The sequence below is a fragment of the Acipenser ruthenus genome, chromosome 17, assembly GCF_902713425.1.
Source record: "Acipenser ruthenus chromosome 17, fAciRut3.2 maternal haplotype, whole genome shotgun sequence".
NCBI lineage: Eukaryota > Metazoa > Chordata > Actinopteri > Acipenseriformes > Acipenseridae > Acipenser > Acipenser ruthenus.
In genome coordinates, this window is record NC_081205.1 from 1,173,546 (window position 1) to 1,195,980 (window position 22,435).

The following is a 22,435-nucleotide window of genomic DNA, read 5'->3' on the forward strand; positions in this document are numbered from 1 at the left end:
TGTTTTGTTTAAATTCTATTCTAAAGGCCACTATGGACCAAACATATACAGGATTATGCTCAAATAAACCTCTACGTAAACTAGGGCCAAAGAAATAGCAACCAGTATAATACAGAAATGATATAGCGACGAAACTACTGGTGCATGTTTTCATCGAAAAGTCCTTCCGCTATTGGAGGCTGCTTTTAACTACATAATAATATGTGTATTTTACATCTATTGGGAACTAGAAACCCATTTAAAACACTACAGCCGCAGGGTAATGAATGCCCGAAAGTTTCGTTTCTAGGGCGGGTCCCTCAATCTCAGATTCTTCTGGGTTTTTGGGGTTTTTTTTTTAAACTAATGTATGATGTATTATTGAGATCTTATTTTTTACAAAAACAAACTAACAACTTTTTCTATAAATGCCGAAAAAAAAGAAACATATAGGGGTATATATTTTTAAACATGTATACATTTATCTCCGTAAGACAAACTAAATACAAGCTGACCGACTAAAAGCTACTGTGGACCAAACATTTAAAAGATTTTGTTAAAATAAACTACTTGTAAGAACCTTTATATAAACTACTGGGGTGCATATGTTTCTATTTTTCTCTAAAAGTCCTTCCGCCTCATAATGTTATGTTATCAAGATTTATATAATTGGTTGGAATGGATTCAATTTGCATGCAAGCTGCTACATGAAACCTCACAGCCTGTATAACAGCAGAGCAATGCTGCTCTCCACCCATAAGAGCTGCCAGGGTGGCACAGTACTCCTCTCTCGCTGTTCTGTGCACCTCCACAACAGGTAACGAGATGTTTTGATCACCTTCTTGAAAGTTAATACAAGTCGTATAATAATAATAATTGTAATCCCTGGTAGTTTTAGATTAATTATTGGTTTTGGGTCATTTTTTTATTGTTGTAGTATTATTATTATTATTGTGTGTGTGTGTGTATAATAATAATAATAATAATAATAGATGGCCAGTGAGTTACAGGAAAATAATTTCATCTAGGGTTTCTGTGACGTCACAGAAACCTGAGATGGAATTGTTTTCCTGTAACTCACTGAAGAGGCCCTTCTATTTTTTTTGTTTTTAATGATAAATGGATACCCTTGTGATGCTAATATTAAAAATGGGTTGGGCTTTTTTTTTTTTTTCTTCTTGTGAGACTTGGCAACAGTTAGAAGAACAAGAGTCAAATGTGCCCGTGAATTATGTAAACGGAGAGGAGCGCTGTTCCTTCACAAGCTTCATCAAATAAAATAACAGACAGCCCCATAAATAAAAACAAATAGCAATCACTTGTACTCATGAAACTAATAACTCATGCTCAGCATAGGCAGCGGGGTGTTTAGTGAGCATTATAGCAACTCGTCTCTGGCTCTTATAGGGCTGAAGAAATGGATTATTGTAAACCCTTTTTTTCTTGATTATGCACAAAACCCGGGGGGGGGGGTGTGGGGGGGTAAATCACACATGCAAGAAGACTCGCATAAGTAATAACTAAAGAAAATGCATACATTTTTGTAATCAGTACAATTACTAATTACTAGTTCATTAGAAATCTGAACATAATTCATACACTTAGACAACATTATCATCTGATTTTGTTTTTTAGGTGGAATATGTAAATATATTCAGGTCACCCCAGTCTTCAGTGTGAGTAGTATACTGCGCTTCGAAAATGGGTAAGTATTCACAGAACTCATGTCAATGTGCTGCTCTGTAGTGCCCTGATAAAATCTACACCTGAATCAAAATAAAATAGCTTCTCTATTTTAGTGTTCCTATTTTACAATCTAAACTGCATTTTCTTTTTGGCCTTTAATTCCTTATTGTTATTATTATTATTTTAAAAAACTTTTGTTTTTATTGGTAAACTATTTTTTTTGCAATTAAAACCACATTTTAAAAATAATCTTGTTTTATTTGCTGTTTTCAAAATATTCTTTATTAGACAGTTGTTTTAATTTAATGGTCTAATAGTTTTGTGTGTGTGACACGCCTTGGGATCCTTATACAAATCTATTTTATTGTGATTTTCTTTGCTTTGTACAGTGCTTTGTATGAAAGGCGCTATATAAAAATCTTACAATTAGGGTTAGATGATGCTTGTAAGTAGATTATGGTGTATAGTCAGAAGGAAAATTACAAATTCTTACAATAAACAATTCATGAGCAACATAAGTGTATTTAAAGTACGACCAGTACTTTAAATATAAATTGCTTGACGAAATTAACAGTAGCGTGTTACATTATGCTACATATTTTTTAATTCAGAGATCAAAGATCTACCACTTGAAAAATGGACTGAAAACCATGTGAGCTCCTGGCTGGAATTAATAGGATTGAAAGATCAATACATACAGAAACTTCATGAGGATGAAGTTACAGGGCCAGTCCTCAAGGGGACAACAGAAGACTTTCTAAAAGCCAAGACTGTGATGAAACCTGGCCAAATCGATCTTCTTTTGGTCTTGACAGGTTCATTCACAGAAGCAAGCTTGAAAAATTCCTCACTGGCACTCTAAATGAAAGGAGATTGAAGTGGCTCAGTGGTGAAGTTTGGGCAACACCAGAAATTACCCAGCTGTTGAAGCGTGTTCAAGAATGGACAGAAAATGGTGCAGTTTTTGTACAGGGCACCTGCAAAGGCAGCAAGATCAAAGTTATTCCATTGTATTCTGCCTCCATGCCTAATGCCAATGAAAATGTAATATTTTACTTGGGTTTTTCATTTGATGGTCCAGTTGCTTTTGATATTCAAGTTCTTCCCTAAAATAAAATTACTTGCTTTCATCTTTGTGCAAAGTAGCTATTTGCTAAAGGCTTTTAAAAGGAAAGACTGCAACTGACCAAATAAAGTATGAACAACTTATGACGATCTTCAAACGTGCTAATTTGCTTAGGTTTGAAGTTTAAGGAATGCTTTTTTTTTTTTTTTTACCATTTCTTAACTTTTATTAGATACTAAATAGCACTGAATTTCAATTACATTTAGGATGTATAGTCCTTATTTTTGATAAAGCATGTATTTTCATACAGCAGCTTTTTGAATAATGTTATTGCATTTGTAAGAAATATTTTATCAATATCTATAAAAATTACAGCAAATTCTAGAATGGAAAAGTTTATTTACAGATTTAATCAGTCATTTTTGTAAAATTGAATGCATTGTGTAAAAAAAAAAAATTTAAAAAGCACCTACATCAAATAGAAATGTAAGTTTGTTTGGCATTGATACTTAAATGTTGCCAAACTGCAATTCTTCTTGGTTGTGCAAATTCCAAAGATTAAAAACTGCATGGGAAATGAGTTCAGACTACTGTATATGATCATGTTATATTACAGTATGTAATGTCTACATGGTATCAGCTAAACAGGGGTTTTAACAATACCAGCAATAAAATACAAACAAATACATTTAGTATGCAGATGAAGTTCATAAATAAAAAAGCACACTTGTGTAGCCAACATGTTAATATTTATTTAGTTGTTAACATCTTACAAGATTTGTTTAAAGGTTGTCTTCTGTAGTTTTGATCTCCAGCAGATTCATAAGACCTTGTAATCTTTAATGCCTACTACCTTAAAACATGCTATAAGCCAGCTACACAAGAGTAAATAGCCATTGTCCAAAAAGTAAGGGATACCTACCATTCAGCAGAAACACAGGAGACTTTCACAAGTGTTTTACTGTAAATACATATCTGGGTTATTTTACTTAATTCTCCACCCTTACCTTTTAATCTTCACTGCTTTAAAGCGATTAAGTGAGTTTTTAAATAGGCCAAATTCATTTAAAAAGATAAATATCACGGTTGTTTACGGTTAATAAAATCCCATGCATGAAATGTATGCTAAAAATCACTTGCAAGTCACTCCACATTCTATATACAGTAAACACCCAGATATCTACAATTGGATACTGTATATTTCCCCATAAAAGTATTTGAATACAAATCTGCAATAAATTAAATTCAAAAGGCATTGACTTAAGAATATTCCTTTTTAGGCTTAATTTCTCTTCCAAAAGATTCTTAACCATTTTATTCAGTGTATCGCTGCAGGTGTAATTGACACGGGATATGTAACAAAGCTTCTCCCTTTGTAGTAACAGACAAAGTCTGCTGCCTCCAGTTTACTGCACAGGCATCTAATCACACACTTAGCTCAACACCTTATACTTTACACACCCAAATTCAAAACCATACCTTATGTCTGGGTACATTTTTTTTGTTATTTAAAATAACAGAATAGCCAAGACTCTTAACATTTTGATGTAGATGGGCAACAAGTGGGTATGGCATGAACATTTGAGGAATTAGCCAAAGCCAATCTGTGCTCCGCATGTAAACTCCAGTTGATGGCACAGTGGTATTTCAAATGCAAGCTATTCCTTTGCCAAGTGTTAATCTATCCTGGTCCTTCAGCTTGGAGATGTTACTTACCCAAATAACTTGCTTGTGTGAGGATTCTGAAACATAGCAATCTCACAGCTCTGCCAAAAAGTTATGTTCCTGAATCAGAGGTACTGGAGTGTTAAGCAATTAGGAATCCCCCACCCCAACAACAAAACAACACCACACCACACACTTAACAGTAGTGTTTAAATAAATATATCCTATTTATTTGAACAAAAAAAGTCATGAGACTCCAAGCAAGAGACATCCATGAAAAAGGACAATAGCCAATGTACATTTTCTCTGGATTTCTATGGAATACCAATAAATGTTTGACAGCAGCAAACTATTTTGTATTGCTGTTTGCAAATACAGAAATGAAAACAGATTAATAAATCATGATACAGGAATTGCATATTTCTTTGAACAGGAAAGAAACTACATACTTTATCTTAACTATTTCTGCGCAAGACAAGACCATTTCAACAAAATATATTCTTCTTAGAAATAGCAGGTACTTACAGATTAAACTAACCTGTACTGCCAGTGTTCTGGGCTTTTCCTTCAATACCAGTAAATAGTAAGTGCTGAAACGTTGCTGCTACAGTTAACAGAAACACAAATTACATTAAATGGCTAAAGAACCGAATCTGGAATTCTCTTGACCTATTACCAATGCCACTGTAGAATAACAAAGTCTGGCAATAGCACTGCAATAATACCCAACACAAGAGGACATTACAAACTTGTTATGCACTCTAGTTCATAATTCCAGAAATGGAGGGTGTTATTGCTATCCGAAGTCAAGGCCTATTATATTTTTGTAAAACTAAAAGGTTTGCTTTTTGCTGCGAGTGTGGGGTGGGGTAGGTCCTCCCCTTTTTAGAGGTAGTTCATCTTTAAAAAATTTTAATTTCAGGCCACCGACATAACTGGCATTAATTTAGACACGCCAAGGGTTTCCAGTAAGATTAGTGAAAATGTCAATATTGTTTTCTATGTACATCAGCAAATTTCACAGCTTCAATAAAACTGTTTAATGCAATACACTTAGTTCAGGGGCACAGATAGTATGTACACTGCGCAGTTTGACAAGCTCCGAATCTACTTGCACACCAATAGCTTAAGCAAAAACTTTAAGCAGTGTCAAGCTACCTTAATTTTTCACCCATAGAGAAGAAATATTCCAGAGTAATATAAAAGCTTGAACAAAACGTGTGGTACTATAAAGCAGGTCGTCCCAATATTCCTGCCAGTAATTCCACCTGTTCTGACTATTCAAAAACAGCTGCTTTGCCTATAAAAACATAGCTCTAATTTGTATATGGTTATGTTAAGCCGGGTCCACACCTGAGTGATCAGTTGCGCAACCCAATTGCTCCCAATATCGTGCAGCTCAGTTTTGAGCAATTGCTGCGTCCACATCTGAGCAATTACTTCTGCAACACGGTTTCCCGTGTCTACAAGTTTCATTTGTTTGACATGTGATGACAGGTTTTTATATTTTTATTCCATCTACAAAAGGTGAAGTAGTTTTTTTTTTTGGTTTTGACAACCAAGTTGACACGTTTTTTTTGTCAGGTCGTAATGTGACCAGTAATTAACGAGGAAGAGTTGTTATTTTAAATGCCATATTCCCTAAAGAAAAAACAAAAGCCACATAAAAAGCTAGACGAAACAGTTTAATTTTACCGCCGACATTTTTTAAATTAGTGCTTCTTTGTCAGGATATGCAAGCTGTGCAGTCAGCATAATAAGAACCAATCAGAGTTTCCGAATTGCCACATGATTGACTACGTCTACAGAAGCAGCTCAGGAGGTTGCTTTGAAAGTATAGCCCGGCTCTACTTCAAAATACTGGTTGCGCAAGTGCTGGCAACTGGTTGAAGGGACTTCCACATATAAGCGACTGGTTGACACAAGTTGCGCAACTGATCGCTCGGGTGTGGACCCAGCGTTAAACAAAAATCTGTGCTTAAGAGGAAGGAAGAAAAAACTGATACTGAGCTACAAGAACATATGCAGATAAACCCATTTGGATTTCAATTAAGTTAGAATTATGTGAGCTCTACATTACGATATTGGGAAAACTTCACAACACATGACTCCAAGTTTAAAATAAATGTATAATTGTTTTATATCTGCAGTATAGTGTTGTGCCAAAGCTGTGATTAAACAAATTCATACACTTTAGTCAAACTTAAAGGTTACAAAATTAAGTTACATTTATTCAAAACATTTGTGAAATATATACAAGTTCACTGCTTAACTAATTGTGATAGTCATTCATGCTTAAGTTGCAATCTAGCAACACTTGAGCTGCAATGCAGAACTGCTGCAGTGCTTGACAGATAGACAATTAAAGTGGAATAACCTTCAAGAGGTATATTACACTTTTCATTTCAGTCACACTAATGTAGAGCCCATCATACTCTATGGAATAAAAAAACAAATTTGTACAATAACAAGGGCCTTCACCAAACTTGCTACAAGTTTGGGGACATGGAAATCCAACAGCCAGAAAGCTGTGAAAGCCCTTGAACAAATAAAATGATAAAAATCTGACTTGCCTCAGACTGTACAGGGCAACACTGAGACTGCCTCAGCCTGTCCCATGGCATTGCTACAGGGAGAAGAGAAATCCTAATTTTAGCAACCAAAAGACAGCCAAATTAAACTATTATAGGCAACATGCAATTAAACAATTTTCCACCAGGCAAGCGGTCTGTTACACTAACCATTTTACTTAACTTCAGCAAGAACTACCAGGAGAGAGGAAAAAAAGAATGTCCCTTTGATTTAACATATGCAAACTGTATTAAATTGGCACATTAGGATTACAATTCACACAACTGGAACGTGAAAAAGCCATGGATGCCTTAGGCCAAAATATCCTCTGACAATGCAGAAAAAAAGATAAATTATGTTACCATATTAAGCTTACACATCTACTTCAAAAGCACTAGGCTTTTAAGGGTTAAATATCAGTAAGGGAAATTCCAGGATAGATGTTTTTGATGCAAGATAATTACTTGGGTTACTGTAGTTTACCGTAACCCAAAAGTAGTAATGCCAATTAATAGCCAAAATGTGTAAAAACCTTAGGATGTGCCAATTTTGAAAATCCAACTACTGGTTAACTAATCATGCAATTTAACAAATATAAATGTTAACAAGCAGTTTGGGTGATAACAATGTAGTAATAATTTATACTATACGACTAACAAGCCCCTTTACTCCCAATACCTTAAACATACAAATTCAAATTCCTGTTTGCTTAGTTTTTTTTTTTTTGGTGCTTTCCTAGCTCTTCCCAATACTTTGTATTGTACTTCCAGATGCAAATCTAAACTTCCGGGAAAATACCAGAGTCACCCGTTGAGCATATAGTGAAAAATGCAGCTTTTTACTTAAGGCGAGGGCAGGGGGTGGGTGGGTGGGTAATAGGCCGTTTTGTTTGTCTCTGGGAATAAATCACATTCATGTTACAATGACCAGACTCACTGCATTAGGCTCAGAACCACCATGAGCATGTGGAACCTTTTGGGGATTTAACAGTATTCTGCATTTGGGCTGAATCCAGGGGAAAAGGATCAATATTTGGTTATCTGTAACACTATTCTATTGGGGAAACCCGTGGTCACATTCCTAAACTACACTGTAGTGTGTTTGTGTCCTCAGCTACTTCACTTCCAAAGATAGATTGTTAAGAGGCCTCATGTTTCAGAAGTCTTGTGTTCATAAACATTGCACATCATACAAACACACACACACACACACTGCTGGGTACAAACCTTTATGCTGGGTTCCTTTTCTGGTCATGAAAAAAACAACCGAAGCTTTCATCACGTTTTATTACAATGAATTTTACAACAGTACAGATATAAATCACAAGATCTATTCTGTGGTCAAAGAAAACCCTGCAACAGAAACAAATCTAAATACATGTAATATTGTCACACTGAGACGTAACATACAGATACTTGGAAATGGTACCTGAAGCCCTCACCAAACAATGTTGGGGACATGAAGTCCAACAGCACATAAAGTGCTGTGAAGGCCTCACATTCTGTATAGCAGTGTAATTCACAGAACTTGCCTTTAAAAGGGGGTATGTTCATGTAACTCCAGCGCCTTCAAAATATTACGAACCATATTTACTAAACTTCACTTCTAAAAACCTAAATGAAACATGGAAAAGAAAAAAAAGCCACACAGTATCAAATGCAACACGTTTTTGTTTTTTTTTGTTCAAATAATGTTATGTAAAATATGAATGTCCCATGCGTTGCAAACTTTCTCATCAGTTTTTTGTTTGCTTTGTTTTAAGTCACAACGAAGCCTTAATTGCACTGAAGTTTGGCTACTAAAAACACCACAAGATGAGAAAAGGTTTAATCTCCAAACCTATTAAGAGACGGAGGATCAGCTTCAATATCGGCCTCCTTGCGACATTACAGGAGGTCTCATTCCCATTGGTGGTCGGGGTGGCCCGCCTTGGAAGGGGGGAACCATAGGGTGCCCTTGTCCATATGGAGGCATCCCTCCAGGCATGTAGCCTGGCATTCCCTGGGGAGGACCACCATACTGCCCTGTAAAAAGGAAGGGAAAAAAAAAAAAGGGCAGTCAATCAAATGTATGCAAATGCTGATTTAAATACATAATCCAGATGTGTCAGTATGAGTATGAATTTTTTTTAAAGATTTCAGTAACACTTCAGTATAGATTTTATATATATTTGTGCAACAGCAGCAAGATACCAACAGAATATTAAATAAATATTTTAAAAAAGTGTGAAATGATACCGATTTCATAATAGGTGTGGGTTAGAGTACTCGGCAATTATAAAATTACTCAAGCACCAATTTATTTTGAGTACTCAAATTTAAAATATCTCTTCATGAATGCAAGTTCAATATATTGAACCAACCCGGTCAGTTCAGGTGGGCAGGCTTTGGTTTCATCTGGTCCTGTGCATTCACGCTATCTGTATTGTTCTGGGGTGGGACCATACCACTAGTTTCGGTAGTGTGGGTGGGTGTTGGGTACAGACCATGTCATGCCGCCCCCCAGAGACAGGAGGAAGGATTTATTGTTTTTGTGATGTTGTCCTGACCCAAAACACGGACCGTTTAATTAATAAAAGTAGTTTTGTTAGCGTCTGAATCCCGTCTCCTGCTTTGAGCCTCAAGACCAGGGGTCGTTACAATATTTTATTCACGTATACCATCTTAAGCCACGGAAGCCATTTTTACGGGTTGAGGTTTAACAATAAATCAAGTTTTTATAATTTAAATAAAAACACACATTTTATTTACACAATTGATGCTGCTTGTGATATATACAGTAGTAATCTTGCATTGCAAAAGCACCAACTACAGCTGACTTGGACAAAACAAAGCTGTATTTAACAGTCTCTGTTCCAAGCAGGTTATCAGTTGCAATCACATTTTACCACTAATAAAAATATTAATACTACTACTAATAGTATGAACTTACACTTGTCAAGTGACCCCAGAGAATGGTTATGCCTCCATGATACGAGTCGCTTGCAGTTTGCATTCAACTTTTTTTTTTTTGGGGTCATCTGGGCATTTAATAAAAATCATAAACAGCAAGAGGGGTTTCGAGACATTTCTTTCAATGCAGCTTACGCTACACAACACTTTGCTGTCGAGATGGTGAATGAAGAAATTAAAGGTTTGCCTCTGGATAACACGAGCTGGAGGTGGGAGGGGTGGATGGTGTTCAGTTTTCGAAATGAGTTGTATCGGATCGTTGTCTTTCATTTTAATATTGATGTTTAAAATGTACCCTCCTGATGACTGCCAGCGGCGGTTTTAGATATGCGCATAACTGCGGCGGTTCTAGTGTGAATGTGGTAATTTTTGTGGCGCATATGTAGAATAATATTGTCTGGCATTAACTGAGTACTCTAAATTAACGCTCAAGCACTAAATTACTCGAAATTCCCTACTTCATAATGCTGCTTTACAGAACTGCATACTATATACAACAAATGGTAGGATTACAACTTAAAGTTTATCATGACTGGCAGAATTGCTTCTTGGAAAATACTTGGCATACATATATTTAGGGTCACTAATTCCTACAAAAGGTTAGATTAGCATGCGAGAGCATTACCATGTGGGGGCATTGGATTTCTCATTCCAGGTTGCTGTGGGGGCATGCCTTGCTGTGGGTGCATCATCCCCCCCATTTGTCCAACAGGCGGAGCCCCCATAGGTGGCTGCCCTTGTCTAGGTAAATTTCGCTGATATTTAGGCAGCTGTGCTCTTCTTTCCTCCTACAAATAGAAATAAAAATGACAAAAGAAGCAGTTTAGTGGCTTGCAACATTTGTGGAGTCTCAACACATGCAAAACAGTATAAAAAATGTAAGAAAATTGCATTGATAAAGCTCAATAAAACTACAACATTGCATTAAGTCTACTTTGACCTAATGGTTATATATATTACTTACTGTTGAAGATTTAAAAAAATACATGCAAGAACTTACCAATGAAATATCCTCATCAGGGTGGATCAACTTACTAGTTGCACTCGTTGTAGTGAGGGTAGCAGGCTTACTTGTGACAGTAGCTGGTGGTTTAGATACAGTGCTGTTTGTTGCATTAGTGGTCAAAGCTGTGGACTGGGTGTATGCTGGGAATGTTGGTTTAGGGGGCTCTGCAGATGTTGCAGGCGTATTAAGAGGTTTGAAATCAGTACCAACTGGTCCTGACACTGCCTGCTGAGCCTGTTCAATAAAACAGAAAAATGTAAGTCAGTAAAAAAACTAGCAAGAACAGAGACCAAATTACATTTTAGGCATCAATGTGGAAAAACAGACCCACTGCAAAGCTCACCAACTATAATCTAAAAAACAACCACCAATTTACCTTTAATGTCATGCTTTATAAATTGTACAATAGATGCAGTAAAGCTGTAAACACTTCAGTAGTATACTTTGTAGCTCAAATCAGTAAGGATACTTTGCTACAACAGGACTAAGTAATGCAGAGCAAAGCTTACATGTAAGTTCAACACAAATCTGTGCATTCAGGTTCCCGTAATGTGAAATAGTCTTTGGCAACAACCCCCCACCCCCCCCAAAAAACAAACCAAAAAAAAAACACAACACTAAAACTTCACAGATTTGTACTGAACCCCCATTTGAGACTTGACTGTTTAAACATGCAGAAAAATCACACAAAAGGGGATCATCTACTGGGAAAACCAATTCACTGGGTTAAGTTGCAAAGCGTGTTTAAATTCAAATACTTGGCCTGAGATTTATATTTCTACGTTTAGATATTTCTGAAGATGTAATATCAACAATATCAATGCATTTCTTCAATGCATCACAGGTTACCAATACGCTTTATTCACTGCATGCCATTGCAAGTATTTGTAAAGCACTAATTTTACAAATTGAAATGTATCTGCAAGCTCCTGCATACTTGTGCTGTGCTAGGAAACAGAGGTTTAGAAGATGCTGACACTGTGTCGGCACTGGATGAAGCTGAACTTGTGCTTGGAACATGAGTCCCCATCTGTAGCATAAAGAAAGAGCAAACAGTGAAAACCCAAGTCACAAATGGGTGGGGAAAAACCTGAAGCTTCTATTTCAGGACCTTGTTAAAAAAACTTGAGCATTAACATTGCACAATGTTTGATTCAAGAGTCGGTCAACAGGACGAAAACGATCTAATGTTTTAGTTTTTGATGCCAAGTGATATTTATTAAAATATTCAGGCTCTTAATACTAAATAAGTAACAGCCCTGAAGTTTTAGGGCACCCATGTGTACCGTCCACTAAATAAACGAGTGTATTCTGGTAACTGCAACTAGTTAATTAATCTTACTATCAGTATTTACAATTTGCCCGTAGGTGCATTTAGAAGGCTTTGGCAGAGTTCATGTACAAAGGGTTCCAGTGTAAAAACATAAAATAACCTATGCATGTCATACCTGTCCTGCACTGGGAAACAGTGGTTTCGTGACGGGGGGCTGTGGATTAGGTGCTGTTGCCACAGATTGCGCAGGCCTGCTTAGCAAGCCTTGCGCAGTAACTGGAGGACCTTGTCCCATAAGAGGCATACCCGGACGAGGCCCTACAGGTGGAGGCATACCTGGTGGTAAAACAAACATATGAACTGAATTTAAGCTGGAAACAAAGACCAACCTGCAAGATCAGCAAAAACATAGCCTTACATTTACTACACTTTGCAGCAAAACAATACCTGGAAGAAGCTGAAGTTTACAATAGTCAGATAAATAACACCTCTCTACAAATTGACTGAAAGAACCATGAAGGAAAGCTTGCACAGTGCCCAATTTAAAAGGATCAATATTTTTAAATTGGTTATCAAACATTAAGCAGTACTCACCATGATGCATGCCATGCATCATAGGGGGCATACCAGGTCCAGGAGGCATCATGCCACCCATTGGCATCATTCTGTAAAAACAGAAATTACACTGTGCATCAAGAAAAAAATATGCCCTAGTGAAACAGCTGAGCAATTATCTTAAATGTGGAATATCTGACTTACCCAGGTGGCATGCCAGGCATAACTGGGGGCATCCCGGGCATCATATGTGGAACTCCTGGCATCATGGGTGGCATGCCTACAAAAAAAACAAACATCTTTAATTGGGGTTGTCCTTTATAAAATACAGCAATGTAAATTCAGCTAAACAGGGCTGAACGTTAAATGCAGCATCAAGTACCTGAATAGTTATTGGGAGGCATTCCTGGTGCCCCCGGTACAGGTAGCATTCCTGGCTGGGTCATCGGCGGCATGTAGCTCTGCTGGGGCTGCACAGTCTGCTGCTGGAAAGAGGGCCCGGCTTCTTCATCATCGTCAAAATCGTCAGAGTCATCCGCATTGTTCTGCTTCTTTTTTTGACTTTCAGCTATTAAAATAAATAAAACAATTGAGATTTAAACGTATTTACCAAAGGGTGTCAACCTTCAGATGTATCTAGTAGTCAATGGACGGGAGAGAAGGCAGTGACAGTTCTGACGCCTTTACCTTGTGTTTTCTGCTCTAGTACCCTTCTCCTTTCTTCCATATCTTTTTCCGGTATGCCTTCCATGCCATAAATTTCCAGTTCAATGTCCGTCCTTCCTGGTATCGCATTAGGTACGCCATCTATTGTTTCTTTATGTACCTACATTTAAAAGCAATAGGAATGAATTCAGCACAAAAACCTGATTACCACTACTTCAAATTAATTTGGAAATTTCACTGCAAGGGCCCAAAGGTATCTTAACTTTGCAATATATGCAGCAAAGAGAAACTACAAAAAAATATATAAATAGATATATATAAAATTTGCACTTACCTGCATACAGTGTATAGCTAAACCTGGGCCTGTATATAATTTCTTGTGACAAATATGACATTTGAAGTGCTTTGCTTTCTGGTGCTGAATAAGAATTTTCTCATCATCAAAATCTCTGTTGCAGTACCTGTGTATCTGGAGTCAAGGTCAATAGTATTCGGGAGCATAAATCAAATACTTAAATAGAACTATGCCAATACATTTTTTTTTTTTTTTTTTAAATACAATTACACCACATGCCTCTTTTTATCATTAACACGGGTATACAATTCAAGCAAAAACAAAATTAAAATTACATTTTAGCCAAACACAGTAGTGTAATTACTATCTAACAGGGCTTAACCCCTGCCATTTATCTAAAATAAAAATAAAATAAAAGTGTACTTCTCTATTTGTGCAGGTTACAGTACACTTCAAATCACACACGCAAATATGTAACAAACCAGTGATCACCACACTACTGGGCAATAACTTACACAACACTTACATTTGTGATGTGAAGACATATTTTGTAAAAAAAAAATAATAATTAAGACGGGGGAGGAATAGGAAATGTTTTTCTAACTTTAGACTATAGGAGGTGCGTACCACTACACCGGAAGTCATGCAGTACACCCACTTTCCTGTGTTTATTACTTCATTGCTAAAGTTAAAAAAAACTAATTACTGTTCAGACCACCTACATTTTTTTTTTATCAAGCTACAAAAAGCACACATTTGTAGATTTCATAAACAAACAAATGAAGATTTTTTTCTTATAAGAAACGTCATTAGGCATTTGCTGCAGGCCACACGCTGCAAAAAAATAATTACATTAATTTGTTACAGAAATTAAGCAACTTACTCGAGTACAAATAATAAAAAATAAAATAAAATAAAACAACAAAATAACGGATTACAGCTCTGTAAACCACTGAAGGAACACACCGCGTCGTAGCGTAATCATAATGGCCGCCTAACGCCGTCAAAATACATGAACTCTTAATAAATAACGAGCCACAACATTGCAGTTCTTTTACGTAAAGGATACCAACACCACGGCTTCATTTGCTTCTTCTTCTTCCTACCCATGATATCGACAAGCGGGGTTTAAGACAAAAAAAATGAAGCGAGGCCGCTAGATCCGTGTCCACAACACAGCGAAGCTGACAGAGAAAATGGCGCCGCGGACTAACTTCCACCTCCCCACAATGCAGCACGAGGTGATTAATATTAATGAGGATGGGCGGGGCTAGTGGAGGTGCAATATAAATGATTAGAGTAACCAGGCTGGTTCCCATAGTAAACAGAAGCGCTGCGCACTTGTATTTCCTATGGTACAACTGGTACCGCACAGTACGGCTGCATATGTCTGTTTTGACGTGGCTTTTAAGTGGGAAAATGCAAATATAATTAAAGAACTGAACTGCCAAATTCTCAGCTTTTACCACTGTCATACAGCAACCTATATTTTGTTCTGTATTACAAAAAGAGATGTCTAAGCAGAAACATTTTGTTTTTAAAAAAAACATTAAAGTTATAAAGCAATTAGGTCATATATAATGTGTACGCAAGTATGCATAATCGCATCAATTTCCAGTTTTGAAAACTACGGTATAAGGAAGCTGCACCCTACACTGAATAACACGCGTGCCTCTGCCGGGGAACCCTTGATGCGTGTCTGTAACACTAACCCGGAAACCAAAAAGTGACGCACTTGCACCTACTAGTTGTTTGTTTTGAAGAGGCAGCTGTCAGTCGTACGTGTTTAATACACGGATTGAACTCAGAAGACAACTATAAATATACATATACCTATATGTAGCTATGTTCACTTCTCAGTCTTCCTTCCAGGACTCTGTAGACGGAGACGAGAAGGACACCGAGCTGGAGACGGAGGGGTGTCTAACCGACCCGGTGACAACACCGCAGCAATCAAGCAACTGGTACTATTGTCTGTATTTCTACCAGAGCTCCAGGTAAACGTGAAAATAAACATTACACAACAGCACACTGCAAAATAAATTCAGTGAAACTCCACTGCAGCGCGACATTATTTATTCTTCGGACACTCACTGACGTATGATGTACAGTAGCTATTTATTATTATTATTATTATTATTATTATTATTATTATTATTATTATTATTATCGTTGTTGTTATTATTCTGTAGTTACAACTTCATATGGGTATATCATTTGTCAACATGTTTCATCACGTTCGTTGTGCTTTTGAATTGAAATGAGCACATGTATGGAGGAAGTGCTGTATGTTAATTATTTAGCATTTCGATTATTTTGGTTGTATTAAGGCATGTAACCGTATTGCGTTCATTTACTAGACTACAGGGAGCAGATGACAGTGAGGCAGGGAGCCACAGGAAACCTGCATCCACACCCGGGGATGAGTTTAGGTAAAGTAAATTGGTGGGTCCAGGGATGGAACTAAGACTCCTATTGCATAGCAGCTTGATCCATTCCTGGTTTTACTGTGAGCTTAATAAGACACACCTGAGCTTGCTACCCATACTCAATGTGGTAATCAAGCTCATAGCAAAGCCTGGAATGAGTGCCACTGCTATGCAATAGGAGTCTTATTTCCAATACTGGGTCATTTTTCTGAGCTGTTTAAAGTGTCCTGGATGGTGTTCCAGAAACTTTATGTTGTGACAGGCCTGAGATATAGGGCACCCAGTTCTGTAAGCTATTGGTCAAATATGAAAGCAAAAACGCACAACAGGGTGTCCAAACATGGTCCGATTTCCGCACGCCTAGGGGTGTTATTAAATAGCCCAGCTCTGCAGATTTTGGACCCTATTTGGACACCCTGTTATGTGTAATGGCTTTCATATTTAACCAATAGCTTACAAAACAGGGTTGTCCAGTGAATCAGTGAGTGTGAAAGTTCTGAGCCGTGCTGGCATGAGATTGCCCCCTCTGCCATTTTACAAAGACACGTATGGCCTAACTATTTTAAACTTTTGCTGCCTGCAGTCTTTCCCTGGGTGACACCAACCTGCCAGCGGAGGCTGAGCCAGAGCTGCAGAGTTACATTTCCAGGCGTCTGAGCAAAGGGGCGCTTCTAGGAGGCATGGGGAACATAGCGACTGTGTCACTGAGGTAAGCGATGCGCTGTCAGAACCAAACATTGAGGCTGAATTCCAAGTGGTCTGGTGCAATCAGCAATAGCTTTGAGAAATGTGTAGTTTTTAAAACTGTGAAATAGAGACAAACACAGATACTATCTTGGCTCCACTTAAAGTTTTAATTTTATTTTAGGACTAGCAAGAAGTGTGTATCCAAAGGAGAATCTCTCCAATAATTCTTTTTTTGTTTTCAACGTTCTTTTTTTAGTGTTCCAGAACAATCTCTTGGTTGCTATTGCTGCCTGGTGCAGCAAGACAAGTTACAGGACCAGGCCGGCGCAGCAGGTGGGATCAGCACTGATTTTGTCATCTGTTTCCTAGGGGGCTCGGAGAAGGGCCTTGAACAATATCCTTTCAACAACAGTGTTTAAACACAGTGCTGTGCCAGCTTGCTGTTATACACTAGGGTCTATTCAATTGATCTAAATACCGTCATTATTGAAATCATTAGAAAATGGAAAAAATAACGTCTGTAAGTGTGTGTGAGTCTCTTTAGTGCAGGGCTTCTCAAACTCGGTCCTGGGGACCCCCTGAGAGCTCAGTTGGAATAAAAACCAGCGGGCACAGGGGGTCCCCAGGGCCAAGTTTGAGAATCCCTGCTTTAGTTTATTTTTGTCTTTAAGAGTAGTGCCAATTTTAACATTTAAACGGTGGCAGTATTTAGATCAACTAAATAATGTCTTATTCTAAGCAGAGTTGCAGTGGTATTATCTGAGGGGCGATTCCAAGGATGGAAATCAGACTCCTATTGCATAGCAGTTTTACCCACTCTAGGTTTGATTAGCTCCAGAATATAGGCAACAAGCTCAGGTATATCTTTATTAAACGCAGTGAAACCAGGAATGGATCAAACCGCAATGCAATGGGAGTCTTATTCCATCCCTGACAGCTTGTAATTCTGATCTCACTCTTTGCTTGTGGAATTTCTGATTCCGCTCTCCCAGGTTTGTGTCATGCCTGTATTAAAGATATAACTGCAGAGGTATCCAGGATATTAAGGGTCAGTTATTTCCAGCATTATATACAGACAATCGAAAATGAAACGTACAATGTGTTGATTTATTTAGGTTGTTTTACGTATAATTTCCTGCAACATTTTTCATGTGTTCACATTCATTTTCATTTGCTATGTTTGCATCATGGGGGAGACACTTTGTAACACACAGACCTTGCATTGAAATCGTTGAATCATAGTGAAGCTTTCCTTAATACAGAAAGTACTTTCAGGCTGGAGCTGGACACATACGTCCAGGGATTGCAAAGCTCTCTGAGTCCACAGGTAATGTACCTTCTTTGTATTCTTATACCAGTTATGTTTAATATAGTGCAGGCCTGTATACTGTATGACTCATTTGAAGATCTTTAATTGAAAAAGACTGCAAGGACAATCTGTAGCATTAGAAGCAAGTGCAGTCAAAATGCAGCATATTGATGATGTGTTTTAAACCTGCAAACTGTTCAACATGCAGAAAACCACGGACACTGTGCAGTTGCTATTTTTTTTTCATTGGTGGTATTTGGATATATTTTAATTGCTCTATAAGAAATCTTAAGTAATCAATATAGCTGTCTTAGCCAAAAAGGTCGGACAGCTCTGGTGCAGGACCGTACCTCCCTGTTGCTTTTTTGTTTTTATAAATTAGTGTTGCAATCGATATTCTAGTGGCTGTGCCGTGTAGCAATTTGTAGCTCCGTTGTAATTCCTCTTCCTTTTCTGTCCGGCAGCTGAGTGACTTAGAGACCCACATCAGGCCTTACTTGAGCAGCTGGTACGAGGAGTGTGTAATGCACATACAAAGAGTGGTACAGCTGACCCAGGACAAGGTTTCCTTTCTGTTGCATGCTGTGAGTATTCAAATTTCATGCCTAATCTTGCAGTTAAAGCTGCAGCCCCTAAGATTTCCAAATCCAGGTTTCTTTTCTTTATTACCCTCGTTGTCGTGTAGTTTCATTTCCTAATCTGTGCTTTGCTATAATGTGTATTTAGTCCACTTAGTGGTTCTGTTTCACTGTGTATAAAGATACAGCCTGTAAAATGCAACGCCTGCTACCATTGGTCCACATCCTGGGAAAGTATATACTGTTTAATGAGGTTTTATCATATTTAATGTATAGTGATGAAACAATTAACTTCTTTTTATAACACAACAGTAAAATAACAACACATTATATACTTTCTGGAAACCTGCACTTCAGTATTTTTTTTTTTTTTTTAGAATACTAAACTAACATACTGAAAAACAACTTTTATGTTCAAGGCTTTGAGTCACAGTCCTGTGGCAGTCATAGGAGAAGACAAAGTCAAAAAGGATATTGACAGGTAATATATATATATAAACTTTGAGTCCGCAAGAACAGAAATGTCGGGGTTTACGAGATGTCCTCGGATTAAAGGGTTAACATGTCTGTTGCCAGGTTTCTAAACGCAGCCAGTTTCCAGGGTCTGATTCATGAAGACACAACGGCAGCCACTCTGTGTAATGCATTATCAGAGGAGTCCCAGAAAGATGTGACTATAGACTGCAGCCAGCAGCAGCCACAGTTCCTGAACGCAGGTGATGCACGCCATTAGAGATTTACCATCCCTTTGGAATAACCATCATTGTAATATAATAACACATGGTAACTCATATCCTATAATATATGTCATGCAGTGTAATGTGTTCTACAATGTGCATATGCATGTGCAGCTTGCTGGTACCTGGGTTGCTTTGCATAGCTCTTCCTTGTGCAGGCATCCTACTTTATTCTTACCTGGAATGTATGGTTAAGATTTGAAGTGTTTTTAAAATGCCAGTGTCTTACTGAGCTCCGTTCCCTCACAGGCAGTAACCGGTTTTGTGAAAGCTGGGTCCAGGCCTTTCTGAACGGGGCAGAAGGGGGCAATCCATTCCTTCTGAGACAGATTCTTGAAAACTTTAAGCTAAAGGTACCACTGTAACAATTAGATAAAACCGACTAACAGTGACCAAAAGTGAAAGGCTTTATTTAAGTTTGTTAAAGGATTCTTTTCAAGGCAGTCTTGCACTTGTCATTTGTTTGTTGAGTCTTTCAAATACTGCTCATTTTTGTTTGTCAATTACTCTTTTCTTTCTTAAAGGCCAGAGAGAAACTCTTAATTTTATTACATGTAAGCAACAGGTTTCCTAGGCCATAGGTGTTCTCTCTATACATAGAAGATATGATCATATTTTATATTGAAGACAATGTGTTAAAGTAGGAATTTGGAATCATTGGCCCCTTTTTGGAATCGTTAGCCTTATTTTTGTAAATTTCCCAAAACAGGGCTACTTTCCAAAAAAAGGGTCTGTGCCACTAGAGGGAGTCAAAATGCTGTTGCACATCTGAGACCTGTGTGCCACTGTAATCCATTGCGCTCGGTGGGGTTCACTGATAGAAGGGAAAGCAACATAAATATGAACGAAAATAGCAATCAGCTGGTGCATGGGAGGGTAAAACGTGGACACGCTCGTTCTGAACCCAACTCCTGTTGTGCTTCCAGGCAATCCAAGACCTGAACAGCCTGAAGCGGCTCATCCAGCAGGCCGAGATGAACCACTACGCCTTGTTCAGGTGCTACGTGTTTCTGAAGCACTGCGGGAACGGAGACGTGCTTCTGCAGAATGTGAAAGTGGAGCACGCCGAGATGCCGGAGGCACATAGGATAGTGCAGGTGCTGGAGGAGTTCATGTCTGAAGAGGGCTCCACTAGCCTCCAGTAACTGAGCAGGACCCTCTTTGCAAAGGGGAGACTCGAGTGTCTAACCCCGGCAGAACCTAGGATACCTGCTCCTTGCAATGCTGTGCCGTCTTTTAATAAACACTACAAGCTGTTGGGGAGGATTTAGTGACTCTAGAGTTGTGAGTTAAATGTGAAAAAAAAAAAAAAAAAAAAACTCTAATGCAACCACGGGTAGGAAAACTGGCTTTAGTAATGACAGGAAATGAAGTTGTGTTTTTCAGCTGCAACCCCTCGTTTTGACCTGTGTATTTATTCACTGTATGTTTCAGTACTGTGTGGGTTTGCTGCCCTACCCCTCTTGTCTTACTGTTCTGGGTGAAGTGGAGGGCTTTGTTGTGGAGGCTTCCATTGATTATATCATTACTGTGTCAGATGCTTTTCAGATTTTACATTCCAGAAGACTCCACTGCAGCCCCCGCTCACCCGCCCACCTCTTTACAAGCCTAACTCCGTGTTTCATATTTACCAGCCGTGCTTTTTATTAACACTGAAGGGCCTTTTCGGCACCCTGAAAAAAAAGACAAAGGAGCCGTTACAGAGAAGTGACATGATGCTAAGAGCTCCTGAAGGGCGCACGAGGCTTGCACAGCAGATCATTGCTTGCATTCATTACAAATACAAATAGCTGTAAGCAATAGAAAGTGTGATATACTGTATTGTGTATATAATATTGAGTGCATTAATGTCATTCATCCCATGTATTAAGAAATGCTGACTTGCAAATACATTAAAGATTAAAAATGTCATTAAGTAACTGTTCATTGTGAGAATTTTTTTGTTAATTTCAAAAACCTAACAATTATTCTGTTTTGACACATCGTTGTGGTCTATTTATTGAATCAAACCGTAAATGCATTGCTCCACATTTTCTCACAAAGGTTTCCCGTTCCCCCAGATAACATGAATTCAGCTGGGCTCTTCCTGTGTTTGAGGATTATGATCAATGACTTCTGTGAACCAAGGCACCTGAAACCTATCAGTCATGTCAGATGGCAGACGAATCCATCTTGTTTTTACAAACTCAGTGTTTGAGGAGGAATAATAATAATAAAAAAGAAAAAAAGAAATTGGCAGCAAACCCACATACATTTTATATGAGCTGTGCTTTCCCCGATTGCAATCTCCTCGATTCTCCAGCCACCTCTGAAACTGCATTCGTCCTGAATGTTTTGTTCATGCAAGTTACACAATACCCGGCATTTTCAGCAAACCTCATGCATTTTGGCGTTTAGCCAAATGGCTGAGTATTATTTTCTAACAAAACTTATTTCCAATGCACAGATTAAGATCCATCAATAGCAACATTTTTAATGAGTTTCTTTCTGTTTACCGCTTCTAGTTTGTGATCAAATGGAATGCACGTAACCCCAGGTTTGCTTCAGATGAATTCCAATAGTTTTTTTTTTTTTTTTCAGGCTCCAGTTTTGATTTGTTATTGAAAGCTAACAGATAAGAAATCTTGAGCACTGAGGCACGCTGTATCAGCAGTGCGCTCATAAGCAATCAATTACAACACGAATATTAGCAGGGACTCTGATACATACTAGCTATATAATACCGAACCTTAACTATGAAAGGCAATGATGCGATTCAATTGCATTATTCAGATAGTGTAAAAAGGCATTGGAGTTTCTTAACATCCCCTACCAGATGTGACTTATCAACTAAACAGGACTCAAACTAAATTAATGGCACTGCCAGAACTGAGTATATCTGTGGCCGAGCATCAAATTTATTTTATATATATATATATATTATATATATATATATATATATATATACACACACACACATTCACCACATTATCAAAAAAGGCT

General features: G+C 37.9%; 2 protein-coding genes and 1 long non-coding RNA gene across 5 annotated transcripts; 2 read left to right on the forward strand and 1 right to left on the reverse strand.

Annotated features, from left to right (window-relative positions):
- Nucleotides 1-738: 738 nt before the first annotated feature.
- Nucleotides 739-3,111, forward strand: LOC131697910 (uncharacterized). Its single transcript, XR_009307535.1, has 3 exons — nucleotides 739-796; nucleotides 1,615-1,684; nucleotides 2,277-3,111. It is a non-coding gene; the product is annotated as an uncharacterized LOC131697910 (long non-coding RNA).
- A 5,124-nt stretch (nucleotides 3,112-8,235) lies between these two features.
- Nucleotides 8,236-14,938, reverse strand: LOC117423119 (BUB3-interacting and GLEBS motif-containing protein ZNF207-like). 3 transcript variants are annotated; one of them, XM_034038567.3, is made up of 12 exons: nucleotides 14,783-14,938; nucleotides 13,753-13,879; nucleotides 13,440-13,578; nucleotides 13,135-13,320; nucleotides 12,957-13,032; nucleotides 12,792-12,862; nucleotides 12,373-12,533; nucleotides 11,862-11,954; nucleotides 10,919-11,158; nucleotides 10,544-10,706; nucleotides 8,807-8,991; nucleotides 8,236-8,580 (listed from the first exon to the last, which is right to left on the reverse strand). In XM_034038567.3, the coding sequence occupies exons 1-11, from the start codon at nucleotides 14,821-14,823 to the stop codon at nucleotides 8,831-8,833; spliced, it is 1,458 nt and encodes a 485-aa protein (XP_033894458.2). In that variant the 5' UTR covers nucleotides 14,824-14,938; the 3' UTR covers nucleotides 8,236-8,580; nucleotides 8,807-8,830. The 3 variants fall into 3 exon arrangements, with proteins under 3 accessions (XP_033894458.2, XP_033894457.2, XP_033894459.2); XM_034038566.3 differs by having other exon boundaries at nucleotides 8,236-8,991; XM_034038568.3 differs by lacking the exon at nucleotides 11,862-11,954 and having other exon boundaries at nucleotides 8,236-8,991.
- A 428-nt stretch (nucleotides 14,939-15,366) lies between these two features.
- On the forward strand, nucleotides 15,367-21,372 carry LOC117423122 (protein Njmu-R1-like). The gene is made up of 10 exons (XM_034038572.3): nucleotides 15,367-15,710; nucleotides 16,074-16,145; nucleotides 16,726-16,851; nucleotides 17,086-17,223; nucleotides 18,099-18,156; nucleotides 18,603-18,722; nucleotides 19,136-19,197; nucleotides 19,293-19,432; nucleotides 19,703-19,806; nucleotides 20,380-21,372. Exons 1-10 carry the CDS (start codon nucleotides 15,559-15,561, stop codon nucleotides 20,596-20,598), a joined length of 1,191 nt encoding a protein of 396 aa, XP_033894463.2. The 5' UTR covers nucleotides 15,367-15,558; the 3' UTR covers nucleotides 20,599-21,372.
- The last annotated feature ends 1,063 nt before the right edge of the window (nucleotides 21,373-22,435 follow it).

Coding starts and splice junctions, on each gene's coding strand:
- LOC117423119 (XM_034038567.3), bottom strand. CDS start 14,823: ATGGGTAGGAAGAAGAAGAAGCAAATGAAGCCGTGGTGTTG. Junction 12,863..12,956: donor ATGCCTGGCATGCCACCTGG/GTAAGTCAGATA, acceptor CTGTTTTTACAG/AATGATGCCAATGGGTGGCA. Junction 11,955..12,372: donor TGTTTCCCAGTGCAGGACAG/GTATGACATGCA, acceptor TTTATGCTACAG/ATGGGGACTCATGTTCCAAG.
- LOC117423122 (XM_034038572.3), top strand. CDS start 15,559: ATGTTCACTTCTCAGTCTTCCTTCCAGGACTCTGTAGACGGAGACGAG. Junction 16,146..16,725: donor ACACCCGGGGATGAGTTTAG/GTAAAGTAAATT, acceptor TGCTGCCTGCAG/TCTTTCCCTGGGTGACACCA. Junction 16,852..17,085: donor ATAGCGACTGTGTCACTGAG/GTAAGCGATGCG, acceptor TTCTTTTTTTAG/TGTTCCAGAACAATCTCTTG.